Source organism: Chelon labrosus (genome assembly GCF_963514085.1).
Source record: "Chelon labrosus genome assembly, chromosome: 23".
Lineage (NCBI taxonomy): Eukaryota > Metazoa > Chordata > Actinopteri > Mugiliformes > Mugilidae > Chelon > Chelon labrosus.
The window spans coordinates 19,515,709-19,530,267 of record NC_140356.1 but is presented as its reverse complement, the minus strand read 5'-3'; the positions used below and the strand labels follow the sequence as shown (position 1 = coordinate 19,530,267).

General features: G+C 42.2%; 1 protein-coding gene across 10 annotated transcripts; it reads right to left on the bottom strand.

The window, feature by feature from the left end:
* Window positions 1-230: 230 nt before the first annotated feature.
* Window positions 231-13,574, bottom strand: rab3ip (RAB3A interacting protein (rabin3)). Of its 10 annotated transcripts, XM_084573514.1 has the most exons (19): window positions 13,404-13,574; window positions 11,071-11,112; window positions 10,865-11,002; window positions 10,379-10,630; window positions 10,130-10,221; window positions 9,470-9,821; window positions 8,181-8,310; window positions 7,781-7,897; window positions 6,943-7,109; window positions 6,690-6,849; window positions 5,931-6,026; window positions 5,412-5,489; window positions 4,703-4,909; window positions 4,474-4,602; window positions 3,698-3,810; window positions 3,545-3,568; window positions 3,136-3,235; window positions 2,434-2,503; window positions 232-2,320 (listed from the first exon to the last, which is right to left on the bottom strand). In XM_084573514.1, the coding sequence occupies exons 8-19, from the start codon at window positions 7,868-7,870 to the stop codon at window positions 2,238-2,240; spliced, it is 1,317 nt and encodes a 438-aa protein (XP_084429640.1). In that variant the 5' UTR covers window positions 7,871-7,897; window positions 8,181-8,310; window positions 9,470-9,821; window positions 10,130-10,221; window positions 10,379-10,630; window positions 10,865-11,002; window positions 11,071-11,112; window positions 13,404-13,574; the 3' UTR covers window positions 232-2,237. The 10 variants fall into 10 exon arrangements, 9 of the variants coding, with proteins under 9 accessions (XP_084429645.1, XP_084429640.1, XP_084429639.1 ...); XM_084573513.1 differs by lacking the exon at window positions 11,071-11,112; XM_084573515.1 differs by lacking the exon at window positions 11,071-11,112 and having other exon boundaries at window positions 9,470-9,562.
* Window positions 13,575-14,559: the final 985 nt, after the last annotated feature.

Genomic DNA, 14,559 nt, shown 5'->3' with positions numbered 1-14,559 from the left:
GAAGACGTACAGAGACTAATATAGACCGCACAAAATACAAACTGGAAGACACACAAGGCAACCATCAAAGACAAAAAAATACAAACTACAACACTAAACCATAAAAATACACGTGAGACAAAGACAAAATAGAAGTCATGTGGAGTCAATGCATCATTAGTGTAACTTACTCTCACCTGATGTTTGACCTTTGACCTCGGCAGGTTAAGACATGTGAAACAGACTTGACGGAGATCCGTGTTTCCAGAGGTATTACTGTTTTTATTTCAGAGTGTCTGAGAGAAAAGGCACTAAACCAAACCGGGAGAGTGACACTGACTTTGAACGGGAGAGAAATGTTCAGGTTTAAATTAAGTTTACAGAACGACAGACACACGACATTCACACAGCTTCATATCTACACGATTCCTTTGTCAGTTAAACTCAGCGTCGGCATCTACAGAACCTCATGTTCACAGATTTCCTGCAGTATTTAGTGTTTGATGACAGAAAACCGTAAAGTACCGTTTTCATCAACTCGACGTCTGAAGCCGACAACAAAACAACCACCACAAACTCTAAAAGAGAGAAAAACATTTCTGATTATCTTTGCATCAATAACCTCAACAAAACCAAAATTAAATAGGAGCTTATACACGGTTCAACTTATTAAATAATACATTGGTCAGCGTTTTAACTTCATAGATACACTTCATTGTCTGGAACGTAGCTGTGTTTGTTTTAATTTTAGACAGATGAGAAGACGGCCACTGTCGGAGGGAAAATACAGGATTTAAACAGAAATATTAAAAATAATGTTTATTTCTACAAGATGTCCAGGAAAAAGTCTATTTTGAAATTAAGTCATCATTTTTTTCTTCCTTTGGGAGGCAAAGAAAATGGTATTTTGCAAATAATAAAAACATTTTGAGAAGTCATAATTTTCCAAGAAGTTTAAATATTAGAGAATTTTTTGAGAAATTTTTCAAGAATAAAGTCACAAGTTTACGTTTATTACGTTTTATTTTGAAAGTAATTAATTTGAAAAATATCTACATTTTAGGAATTAAATCCCAATTTTGTGAAATTCTGTCAACATTTCTTGCATAAAGTAAGTTTCAGTATTTTGAAAATTGAAATTTCCAGAATAAAGTCTCAGGTGAAGTGTTGAAATATTTTGAAAAATAAAGCTTAAGTTTGATAAAGTCAATATTCTGAGACAGAACTATATGAATTCAAATTTCAAGAATAAAGTTTTGTTTCTATTTTGAACATTTAGTGGTAATTGAGGGAAATTAAAAAAAAAACAAGAAAATGTTTAAAATATTCAAATCAAGTTTAAATTTTACAAGAGAAATATTGAAATTTGAGGGAAACGTCAATAATTTAAGAATTTCTTTGAAAGTTTATTACAAGGAAAGAAAGTAACTTGAATATCGACCTATTTTTAACATCTTCAGGTTATTTTAAGATACGTCTTAGAAGATTGTGGCTAAATAAGTAATGAAAACATTTGAATTAAATATTTTTACAAGAAAAAAAAAAGTCAGAATTTGTGAAACAAGTCCTAAAGAAGTTGTAATTAGATAATTTTACAAAGACTTTTACAAGAATAGAATTTCAGTTTTTATAAATTTGTTCTCTACATATTAAATATTTCACAGAAACTGACTTTTTCTCCTCAGTATTAAAGGTTTATACTCTTGAACCCCACCTAAATTAATTTTCATAAAATTTGACAACTTAATTTTTCAAAATATAACTTTTCTTTCATCATGAAATTTAAACTTGAATCTTTATTCCGTGAATGTTTCTCAAAATATTTGAACTATTTTCTCTAAATTTAATCCCCTCTCCTCACACAGTGGCTCATTTTCTCTAACTTCTGTCCAAAACAGTCTTCATTTGTAATTCAACACTTATATATTTAATGAAAGGGTTTTTTTGGGGATGGGGTGGGGGGGGCATAGCTGCTTCTTCATTTTCGGAGTGTTTCAATAAAGAAAGAATCCGGCTCAACAGCTCGGTAACATGAACAGAACAGAGACGTCACAGTCTTTCAGTCACTTGTTGTGATGATGATATTCTGTCTCACCCACAAAAACACTCACACAAACGGAGAGGAGGGGGGACGAAGAGGAGGTGTTGGTGGGACGTCCTGGTACGACCGGATGACGAGCAGGAGGAAAAAAAACAAGGATCCTGTGGAGGGGCGGGGCTTCGGGCCGGAGTCACGTGACCGGAGGGGCGTCCGTTGGTCACAGCTGGTCTTTGTAGTAGCCGAGCTTGGCGAAGGACATTTCCCTGCGGAGCTGCATCACCTCCCAGAACATCTGCTCCGCTACAAACACAAGAGAAACACCTGGAGTTAATTAAACAGACAAACTGAGATCAGATCTGAAGTGCTTCAGATAAAGAAGCATCTTTAGGTTTGTTTGTGTGTTAGTTTCTCACCGTCCTGTTGTTTGACCAGCCCTTGGTGGATGTAGCGAATGTAGGTGAAGAAATTACAGACTGCTGTGATCTGAGAAGAAAAAAAACAAGATGCTGATGCTTCAGAGAACTCAGGACTGTTTAAAGATATGAAGCAGATCCTCAATGAATCTGGAGGTTTAGCTTTGAATCTAATCAAAGATCTTAAGTTTATTTTTATCCACATAAAAGTTGTACTTTAATGCACCAATAATAAAAAAAACAACAACAGCCTACAAGGAAATTACTACATACCAGTAGGTGGCAGTAATCTGTATTCATTAGGAAGAGCTACTATTAGCTTTGAGGCTATGAAGCTAGGGATAGGTACTATTACCGGGAAACCAAGAAGCTAGGAAGAGCTACTATTAGCTGAGAGGCTAGGAAGCTAGGAACAGCTACCATTAGCGGGAAACCAAGCAGCTAGGAAGAGCTACTGTTAGCTTGGATAAACCCGACCAAGGATCAAGCCAGAGAGGATCTCTGATTTGTTTCTGGCTTCATTTTCTCAACAAGTTTAAAAGCTAAATTACAAGTATTAGCCGTTAGCAGAACAAAATCACTAGATGATTTCGGTTCTGAAGAAAACTTGAAGTTCTGAAGCTCCTTTTCTATCCCGTCTTATATATTTATTTAATCACATACTTCTGTTAACAGGATGTTATTTAATGTGTGGATACTCACTCTGTATCTACAGTAGGGAGACACGTAGTAGTAGTTGGATGAATCTCCAAACTTGATTCTGTGCTTACAGGTTTTGGTCTGACCGCTCAGGGCACATTTTCTATCAGAGAGACAGGAAGGGGTTAATTAATTAATTATTTAATTAGGAGGAAAACTTCAATTCATCAACTAAAAAACAAACTATGCTACGACTGGAGGAGGAGGAGGAGGGTGAGGAGAGGAAGGAAGGAGGGAGGGATGAGTATTTATCAAGGTTTGTCTCATCAGGATCTCTTTGATAAACCTGGGACGGAGAGAAGGAGGGAACGTTATGAGTCAGAGGAGGAGAGTTTTAAGGAGCCAGGAGGGTTTGAAGAGATTAAACAATAATAATAAATGAAAGATGCTGATGGGAGAGAGTCGGACTTACGTGACAAGCTCAGCCCTTCGCCCGCTAGAGGAGGAAATTGAGGGAAGATGGAGATGTGACGATGAAGGAGTGAAAGCCTGATGAAGAGGAGAAAGAGTGTGTGTGTGTGTCTGAATGTGTGTTTGTGTGTTGTGTGTGTGTGAGGGGTCTCACTTTGGTCCTCCACACTCCACCGCTGAGGCTTTGACCACGGGCAGCGGCTGGAAACCCACCGGCTCCACGCTGAGAGTGTTCTGCTCCACAGCTTCCAAGATGGCCGACCCCAGCTGAGGAGCAGGAGAACGGTTGGTAATAATTAGCTGGGAGGCTAGGAAGCTAGGAGGAGCTACTGTTAGGTAGGAGGAGCTACAGTTAGCTGGGAGGCTAGGAAGCTAGGAGGAGCTACTATTAGGTAGGAGGAGCTACTGTTAGCAGGGAGAAGCTACTGCTACCTGGGAGGCTAGGAAGCTAAGAGGAGCTACTATTAGGTAGGAGGAGCTACTATTAGGTAGGAGGAGCTACTGTTAGCTGGGAGGCTAGGAAGCTGGAAGAAGCTACTGTTAGCAGGGAGAAGCTACGAAGCTAGGAGGAGCTACTATTAGCAGGGAGAAGCTACTGCTACCTGGGAGGCTAGGAAGCGTGGAAGATAGGGGGAGCTACTATTAGCTAGGAGGAGCTACTATTAGCTGGGAGGCTAGGAAGCTAGGAGGAGCTACTATTGGCTAGGAGGCTAGGAAGCTAGGAGGTGCTACTGTTATCGGGGAGGCTAGGAAGCTAGGAGGAGCTACTGTTAGCTGGGAGGCTAGGAAGCTAAGAGGAGCTACTATTAGCTGAGAGGAGCTACTGTTAGCTGGGAGGCTAGGTGGGCTAGGAGGAGTTACTGTTAGGTAGGAGGAGCTACTGTTATCTGGGAGGTGCTACTGTTAGCTAGGAGGCTATTAGCTGTGCACCTCGCTCTTGCAGAAGGTGAGGCAGGGGTAGATGTCCTCACGGTAAACTCTCTCCAGGAAGCAGCAGCTCCGGTCGAGCGTCGGCTCCTCCCTCCACGCCTTGAACTCGCCGAACAGCTGACTGTCCACCTAGACGTCCAGGAGCAGCAGCAGAACCTCACGTCATCATCATCATGTCTTTATTATATTAAATAAAGCTCTATAGTCCCACGTCTCTGTGACCTCCTACCTCTCTGCACTCCCGGACGATGGGCTGCGTGGCCGACGGGTCGGGCTGCGTCCCCATGATGGCGGAGGAGGTGCTCTTGTTCCTGCTGTGGCCCTTCCTGAAGGGAGTCTTCACTCCTCCCGCAGAGGGGAGCTCTCCCACGGGGGAGGTGGGGGAGGACAGCACCAGCGTCTTCAGGGCCTGGACCTCGGCCTGGAGGACGTCGATCTGAGGAGGACAGGGTCGTCAGCGTCTGAGGTCACAGTAACCGACCTGGATTTTGATTTAACTGGTTTGACACGACTGATCTTTGCAAGACTTCAAACTAGAGGATGAAGGAAACTGCATATAGAAGAGTTTTGCCCTGCTCATGTCTCTCTGACTCTATAATTAACTCATCTACGTTGGCTTTTCTTAAATTTGTTCAACAACTAAAACGTCAGGTTTGTGTGAAATGCTGCAAAATAAACTGAATCTATCAATTTATTTTCATAATAAAGGTTCAACTTTTACTGCAAACTGGACATTTAGATCCATTTAACCAGTTATCTCGTCCTCTAAACACTTAAATCTGCTTTCTCTTTTTATTGCATTGTCCAGGACAGACATTAAAGCACAGGTCAGATCTTATCCTCTGACTCTGGTTCCTCTCTCTAACCTGGACGCCTCTATCTGCCTCCTGACCGTTTCATTTTAAACTCCGAGCGTATATCTTAACACGTGTGCTCACCTTTCCCAGAGCTTCCTTCAGCTGCTTCTCAGCGTTCGCCTGTTTGACGTTTGCTTCTCTCACCATTTTGTGGGCCTCCTGGGAAAAAGAACACGATACGACGTCATCAGACATGGAAGGATTAGTGTTTGAGTTTTATTCTGATAGTGAAGCAGCTTCTACACGAGCTCTAAAATAAATAAATAAATAAATACATAAATATGCAAATAAATGAAAGTAAAGCTGGACTCCCAGCGCAGCTAAAAGCTAAATCCCAACACACCTTGTAGGAGGAAAAACAAAAGCCAGAAGTGAGAGAAGAACAAGGAGGAATGATGTGTTCTGAAGCCGGCCGGACAGATTCAGTCCTGAACTCAAACAGCAAGAAATGAGACGATCTAACGTTTAAACATTTAAACATTTAAACGCTGAGAGACGGTTTCTGTCTGGCCGCTGCCTCAGGAGGAAGGAAACAGGAAGCAGAGGAAACGGGACAGGACAGGACAGAGGACGGGACGGGGCGGGGCGGGGCGGACCGACCTGGAAGAGGCTGGCGGTGAGCTCCTCCAGCTCCTGGCCCAGCTGGTCTCTGACTTTAGACAACCTCTCACACTCCTCATCCTTCAACAGCAGCTCCTTCCACGCACACGACGGGAAAACAAAGCCAGGCAAATGAACACATGAAAAATAAAATAAAATGAAGCCGGAGCAACAAAAAACTGATGAAGAAATTAAAAATTCATGGAATAAAAATAAATAAATAATAATAAAATAAGTTAAAAGCGACCAGCTGCTCTCACACTCACACGTTCGTCTGTAAAAGCTGCTTCCAGAGACACAGAGAGGTGTGTGAACACGTTATCAGTCGATTCCTTTTACAGGAAACCAACGCAAACGGATCATGTTCAGGTTTAGTGTCGGCCTCCAGGAAATGAACGCAGTGTTGTATATTTTGTAAAGAAATATTTATTTTATGCCACAAGGAGGAAGTAGGAACATGTTTGTTCTGCTATATGAGGTTTTAAACATGTTTCTCTTGCAGCTTCTTTGTTATATTTTCTCCTTTTACCTATTTTTTTCTGTGCATACGACAATAAAACATCTTGAATCTTGCTTTAGAGCGCTGCTAAGGTTTATGTTGTTGCACTAGTTTCCATATTAGTGATGTTTTCTCTCTTTTTGGAACCAAACTCTGAACAGAAACGAGTCAGATTTTAACCTGTTGACTTGGTTTTTAGGTTAAACGTTAATAACTAGGTGAGGGCTCGTGTCAGAGGCGGCAGGTTGTGGGTTCGTTACCCTCTGAGCCTTGGCCAGCTCCTCCTTCAGCCTCTCGTATCCTTTCTCTCTGACCTCCATCACCGACGGGCTGCGTAGACGCGACAGGCTGTCGCTCAGAGCGCTGCACTCCTCGCCGTCCTCCCCGCCCTCGGACGACTCCGCCTCCAGGCCCGGCACGCTGCTCGGCGTTTCCATGAAAACGGCAGAATCATCATCATCAGTTAATCAAGAGAACAGCTGATAGACTCTGGATGTACTGGATGTTTTTTACCTTCCATTGTGGCTGTGCCGTGGCGTGGAGTAGACCGGCTGCGTCGGGAGCTGGTCGGCCCGCAGCGAGGTGCGGAGGCCGGGGGGATGCGGGCCCAGAGAGTGGGTGCGGTACAGAGAGGTGGGTGGGGTGCTGTGACGGGCGGGGGGGCGGTTCTCCGCTTGGTTCTGCAGGACAATGAGCCGGGGTAACAAATAAAGAGAAAGTTAAACATGTAAACGACAGAGAAGTCGAGAAACTGAATGAAAACTAAAGTCAACTGGTGTTCTGCCAAATTATATGTGAAGCATCTGTAGACAAACTGTCCACCAGAGGACGACTTTACACCGTTAGAGATGAAAAATAAACCATAAAGAAGGTCTTTATTGTTGGACTGTGACGTAAAAATCTGGAAAAAGTGTCGGTGTTGTGTAAAAATGACCAAGAAGACTTAAAGTGCAACGATTCAATAAACAGTGAACGCAACACTGAGACAGAACTAAACAGCAGGTGGCAGCAAAATACTGGAACTGCACTTATTTACTTTTTTAAACACTGTCATAATGTGCTTATTTAAGCTGAAACAAAGGATTATTCTGTTGCTGGTCCCCTAGAGATCAATCTGTGGTGTATGTGGCCCCTGAACTAAAATGAGTCCGACCTCCTGGTCTACAGCAACATCTTTAAATCTTAAATGGTGGATTTTTATTCAGGAAACGACATGAAAACCATGAGAAAACCCTGTTCTTGTTCTTTTCTCTCCTCTATCCTCAGAGAGTTAAACTAAATTTAAAAGCATCAGACGCTGCCGTGGTTCATTAGAGCAGTGAACAGGTAGAATAAGCTGTAGGGGGGGTACCTGAAGGTCAGGTGTGGTGGGCGAGGCCAGGTTCACCTCGTGGAACCCCTCCAGAGTTTCGGCATTGCTCTGACCGCTGCTGCAGGCCATCGCCGCTGCTCTCAGACATCATACGCTCTGCAGACACGAGCAGGTTTATTTAACATAGGAGGATAAACACGAGGCTCAGGAGCAGCTTTCTACCAAATAACTTTAAAGTCTGCAAAGAATAGCGAAATATGAGATGAGAGAAGACTATTTTTAAATTGTTAGAATCTTTCTCTGAAGTTGGAAGTCAAGTTTTGAAGGATTTGTCTGTTTTATATTTACTTTTTATACATTTCTACCTCATGATACATTTTATAATGTGAACTAAAGCTTCCAGTTTCCTTCTGAGGGTTTCGTGGGCGTTCGTCGTTACCATGGTGCAACTGTAGACGGTGAGTCTGGGAGGATTGATGGAGGATCACGGTCAGTCAGTCATCAGGACAGCCAGGACGACGTACAGGTGAACGAACGACCGGCCGACAGGTGAAGATCGTCCTCAGATCCTGAAAGAAGAAGAAACAAAAGACAGGAGCAGCTGCTTTTAGTTCCTGCACCGACCAGCGTCTACCTCGTCCTGCTACGCTAACGTTAGCCTCAGAGTCTGAGTCCCATTAAATAAAATACACTTCTGTTATTTACAGTCTCAAGAAAAAAAGTGCAGAGGTAATTAGTTTCCGAGGCGTCAGAGGGGAGGCTTGTTTGGCCTCAGGTCTCAGGATCCTGCTGAATCATTTCATTAATGGAGGTCAGAGCTGCAGCTCTCAGACGTCTGCTGGATCAAACCGTCCACGTTTAACTCACTCAACGCGTCTGGACAACCAGAGAGGGAGTGTTGGTGCTTGGAAGCTTTTGCATCCTTTGAAAATTTTCTACATTTCTGCATAAAAATGACTCCTCGACCTCCTGGTAACTGAACGTTTCTGGTATCTGCTGACCCGTCGTCTACAGCAGCTTGGAGGAGTTTCAGCTTCATTGCTTCAGTTCTGAGATGTTGGTGGGTTTCCTCACATCAACTGCTTGCTTCAGGTCCTTCCACAACATTTCTATTGGATTAAGGTCAGGACTTTGACTTGGCCGTTCCTAAACATTCATCTTGTTCTTCTTTAACCGTTCTTTTGTAGAACCACTTGTGTTCTTGGTTCTCGTCGTCTCGCTGCGTGACCCAGTTTCTCTTCACATTCAGCTCATGGACAGAAAGTCTGATTACATCGATTGGAAAAACTCCTAATTTGACCGGGAAATGAGCTACTGTCAGGACTTGTGTGGAGATCCGTTGAAGTCTTGAGTCATTTTTTATGCAGAAATGTACGCTTTAAGCAACGCTGTACTACGTTTTACCAGAAATGCACAGGTGTTTTATCGCATCTTGCACATAAATGGACAGATGTCCTGACATTTTCTGACATCCTGGTCCAGATGCAGCAGGACAGGCCCAGACCGGGACGTTAGCACCTCCGTCCAGGTTTCATTTTCATGCAGAAACTTCTGAGCGCTGCATGTTTACTTTTCTATAACAGATTTAACTGCGCTGCGTTCAAAGTACTTTCAGGTGTGTTTTAAAGTAAACAACAAAGCCGCTGAAGCCTTTTAAGTTTATTAGAAGCTGTTCCAGGAAATTGTGATGATATTTCCAGCAAAATTAAAGAGAGTTTGATAACTCACGGTTAAGTCAGTTCCCTCCTCCTCCTCCTCCTCCTCCTCCTCTCCAGGTTTATGGTTCAGTTTATGACGGTGGACTGGACTCTCGTCTTTCAGCTGGAGTTTGACCCAGAAACAAAAAATCCAGAGACAGGAAGTCGACAAACTCTAGCTTCTTTTTAACGCATCGAGTCTGTTTTCATCATCATCATCATCATCATGTGCTGTTGAGGTAATCCCACTTTTGCTTGGTTTGTTTTCTAGCAGGACGGCTGAGCGGCGCACCGGTCCCACCTGCTCGTCCTGGTGTGTGTCTCAGTGTGTTCAGTGGGTGTGTCGTCCTCTGAGTGTCTATGCAAAGACTGAAACCCAGCGCCTTAAAGACAAATAAAGCAGGTGTGACTCCTCACGTCAATCCCCCTCCCTCCCCCCCTCCCCCCCCCCCCCCCCTCCGTCCCGTCCAGTTAATGGTTTGTCCCAGCCAGTCTCTCCGTCTTTGTTCAAACTATTCAAACTTTTGTTCATCATCATCAGACGAGTACGCGGAGACAATGTCCTCTCGTACCATTGTCCTGGACGGTTTCGCCAAGACAACGCCAGACGCACAAACATAACACTGGAAAATCAGCCAGAACATTATGACCACCCGTGTTTAATGTTGCGTAAGCTCCCCCCTGTCCTCACCCATCGAGGCCTGGACACCAAGACCAGAAGCTTCAACGTCTTCAAAAGAATCCTAGAAGTCAGCAGAGTTTGGTCTTCTTCACGTTTTAAAACTAAAAACAAATTATGATTCAAGTTTAACATCTGGTGACGGCCGTGTGTAATCCTACACACTTATGTCACCAGTAAAAAGATGCAAAACAAACATCAGACCTCAAACACACTTCCAGGACGTATCTCACACACACACACACACACACACACACACACCTGTCTGTCAAAAGCCAGGTGAAACTCCACCTGCCACCTCAGACCAACCAATCAGCTCCTGTCCGTCTCCATGGAGACCAGTCCTAGAGAGCCCCGTGGTAACCAGACACTCTGAATCGTCCGTCCGTAGATCCAGTTACTCCAGCTGCCTGATAAAAGGTCCGTCCTCTCTCTGTCTCTCTCCCCATTAAAGGGGGGGGGCGGCGCCATTTTGGATCTGGTTGCTCCGCTGCAGAACCATCAACTAAACTTCTTTTGGTCGATTCATCCCCAAAAAAAACAAACAAAAACAAACAAAAACTAATGCAACTGGACTTGTTTGAGTGTTGGCTCATCATCCCAGAGGGTTCTTGGGTTCTCTGGGGTTAGTTTGAATAATTTGACACCTACAGAGGTTCCTAATTAAAGCCAAACCTCCCCACGAGTCATTTAAGAACAGAATATTTGAATGAAACAGCTCCTAAACAGTTTATTTTGTGAATATACCGGGACTTAGACGACTGGGCGTCTCCACAGATCGTCCCCCGACGGCAAAATCAAATGAGGAATTTCTTAAACATTTCATTCCCCTGAACGTTGTCCCGTCTTTCACGCGGCCCACATCCCCGTCTGTTCCGCAGCGAACTGTTTACAGAAAATAAAACATTTGCATGACTCTCCGTCACCTGCTACCTCATGAATAAAGCAAATACCTCAGCGTCACGGTAACAGCGGCAGCGAAGACGTCAACAAAGCTGGACAAAGATGGGAAAAACTTTTTAGCACCGAGTGTCAAAATGTAATTTATCTCAGAAACAAAGTTTGTTTTTACTCTCAAAGGACCTTAAATAAGACGAGACAGAACAAACCAATACAACCAATATATTAATGAAAGGTTTAACCATCGTCAAACAAGACGAGAAGGAGGAAGGAGGTGGAGGTGGTGGAGAGGGAAGGAGAAATAGAAGAGGAAGAACAAGGAGGAGGAAAAAGGAGAAGGAGAAATAAGACGAGAAGTAGGAAGGAGGAGGAGAGGGAGAGGGAAGGAGAAAAGGGAGGAGGAGGAGAGGGAGGAAGAAGGAGGAAGAGGAAGGAGAAAAAGAAGGAAGAAGAACGAGGAGGAAAAAGAAGGAGGAAGGAAAAGAGGGAGAAAGAGGAGGAGAAGGAGTTGGAGGAAAAGGAGAAGAAGAAATGAGACGAAGAGGAGAGAGAGAGGAAGGAGGAGGAAGGAGAAGAAGAAATAAGATGAAAAGGAGGGGGGAGGAAGAGGGAGAAAGAGGAGTGGACGGAATAAGAAGAGGAGGAGGAAGAGAAGAAGGAGTAGAAGAAGAACGAGGAGGAAAAAAGGGTGATAAGGTGGAGGAGGAGTATTAGAAGAAGGTTTTCCTCCGTCTTTATTTATTTTCAAACAAGACAAAGTAGAATCTGAAACTGTTCATGAATCCTGGACTAGTCAATGACCACGGGGTTAGATTCATCCAGTGTAACAGCTACAGGACACCTCCAACGTCCCGCTCTGGAATAAAAACCACGGCTACGCAGGCTACATAAACACCAGGTGAAGCTGTGGACGGGACGAGCCTCAAGACGTCTCTCTTTCGAGGCCGATGGAGACTGAATGTGGTCGATTTATGTCGACAGAGAGAAGACGAGTCCTGGTTCAACTTTCATGCTTCAAATCAATATTCGGAGGTCGATAGTGTCATTATTTGAGTCGAGAAGTTTGTCAAAATTGAGCGTCAACCTGTGCTCACCTGCAAAACAAAACCTAGAAACTTAGATAAGAAGCGTCTGGAGCTGAATCCTTGGGTCAGACATCGTTAGTATCCTGTAGAGGATTTGATATCAACGGAGCTGCAGCAACTGTTTCATCATTTTAGCACCGATCACCACCGGCTCTGCTCATTAAATATTATATTATATTTATGTTTTCAGTTTTGTATGATCGTGCACTTGATGAATATTGGTTTGTGGATGTTTGATGGAAAAAATACAACACTGATGTTAATCTGAGGCTGAAGGAACTTGATGAAATGTATCTAAATTTGCTGCAAATACAAAATAATAAACTTTTAGGTCAGGTTATTTTAATTTTAGTGTAATAACTATATGGAGATGTATTCGTATTTTAAATTAGATGCACTGAGTCAGATCTGGGAGGATTTTAATGGCACTAAAATGATTGTTTATTCTCATGAGCTGCTTATTACAGTGTCATCCGTCTACCAGGAGGCTCAGGTCAAAGCTGGAGGTGAATCAAGACTCAAAACATCCTGGAAAAGGCGTCAGCACCTGAACATGACAGCTAGCATGTGGGGGTTAGCAAGCAGGCTAGCGGGTTAGCGGGTTAGCAAGCAGGCTAACATGCTAACAACTGCTGGACAGATGGGGCAGACGCAAAAAAATAAAAAAATAAAAAATAGCGGATGTTGTTATGCGACACCGCAAACATAAAAGATGCATGGAAGCAGCGTCTTTTCGTTTCCCGGGTCGGGTTTGGTTTTTATATCAGGCTAACGTTAAGATTAGCCGAGCTAGCTAGCTAGCTGGCTGGCTAACTAATTAGTTCACCTCAGGTTCAGAGGGAAGGGCTTAGCATCTCCGTTAGCTGTGACAGTTATGTCAGAACGACTGAAATAAATAAACGGACACGTCAAACTATTTTTTAAAATATTTTTCATTCAAAATGTTAAGAAATGTCCGTTATTAGGGGGTTGACTGAGAAGATGGGGAAGCCTGATTCCAATATCGGCCACCGAGGATAATTTTATAAAAAAGGCTAATAACAGAGACACGTATCGTGCTAACAACTAGCGCAAATAACAGCATAAATATCTAAACATTAACAGCCTCGGTGTTGGAGCTCAGCTGTGAGTAAGGAGAGAAACGGTGCGACACTGTCCGAAAATGGGCGCATGCATTCCGTTAATGATGCGCGTTAGCTCAGCAAGCTAGCGGGGGCTAATCAAGTTCACGCTAACTTAGCTTAAAATAAAACACATAACAACGAGCAGTAACGTTAATGTCGCGTTGGCCGTGGACTCACCGTGCAGACAGAAGAAGCTCGACCGGTCCCGTTTTTCTCCCGGTGACGGAGCAGCGGAGAGAAACACACACATACACGCGCGCGCACACACACGCATACACACACAAACAAACAAACGGTGGAGCGGTTGTTGTTGACGCAGAGCGGAGCAGGTTACTCCAACTGAGGAGAGGTGCGTTCACGGACCACTGGGAAAATACACCACCGGCCTCGTTTTATGCTGGAGTCTAGACAGCAGGCAGGAATAATGCTGCCCCCTAGTGTCAGCTAAATATACAGCACAAAAACATTTTTATTGATTTTAATTTAAAAATAATTTAATTTATGAAAAACGATTTAAAAAAATATGAGACTGTGTAAAATAAAAAATATAATTTAAATATTTATTATGAGTTTTACATTATAAGAAAATAGTTAGATATAAAACAGGCATGTTTGATAACTTAAAAATATAAAAAAAAAAAAAAATACTTGTTTGCATACATTTTGGTAAATTGTCACCAAATAATTAAATAATTAAAATATTTTAAAATACAAAAATGTGTTAAATAAAATTGAAAAAAATATACATATGAATATATTTTATATATTAAAAACCTATGGCTTTAAATATTAAGAGGGATAAACCTATAATAAATTATAAAATAATATAAATATATAAAATAAATTACATGTGTGCATACATTTGGTAATTTTTTGTGAATTATTTGCTTATACTATTTTATTTTATTTTACTAGATTTTTACTTATATTTTATTTTATTTAAATCTTATTTTATTTTTTATTTTATTTTTATCTTTCTATTTATTTGTGGTTCTCAAGAGTGTTTTTTTTTTTTTTTTTATGTGCAACTAAGCTACTATGACCAAGCAATTTCCCTTGTGGATGATTAAAGTCAGTCTAAGTCTAAGTTTTACATTACATGAATATATTTTAGATATACAAACACGTTGCTTTAAATATAAAGAGGGATAAAGCCATAATAAATTATAAAATACAAAATATATATAAAAAAATACATAACATTACCTGTTTCCTGCATACATTTTAGTAAATTATCACCATTAAAAGCAGCCGAATTAGCTGTTTTCACTTCTTCTTTGTAATAAACCCATGTTTATAATAAACAACACATGTAATGCTAATGTGAAACTGA

Excerpts from the sequence above, each read along its gene's own strand:
- rab3ip (XM_084573514.1), bottom strand. The coding sequence starts at position 7,870 with ATGGCCTGCAGCAGCGGTCAGAGCAATGCCGAAACTCTGGAGGGGTTC. Across the intron at positions 3,811-4,473 it reads TCACCTTCTGCAAGAGCGAG|CTGGGGTCGGCCATCTTGGA; the intron begins GTGCACAGCTAA and ends CCTGCTCCTCAG. Across the intron at positions 3,569-3,697 it reads GTGGAGTGTGGAGGACCAAA|CGGGCGAAGGGCTGAGCTTG; the intron begins GTGAGACCCCTC and ends TTCCTCCTCTAG.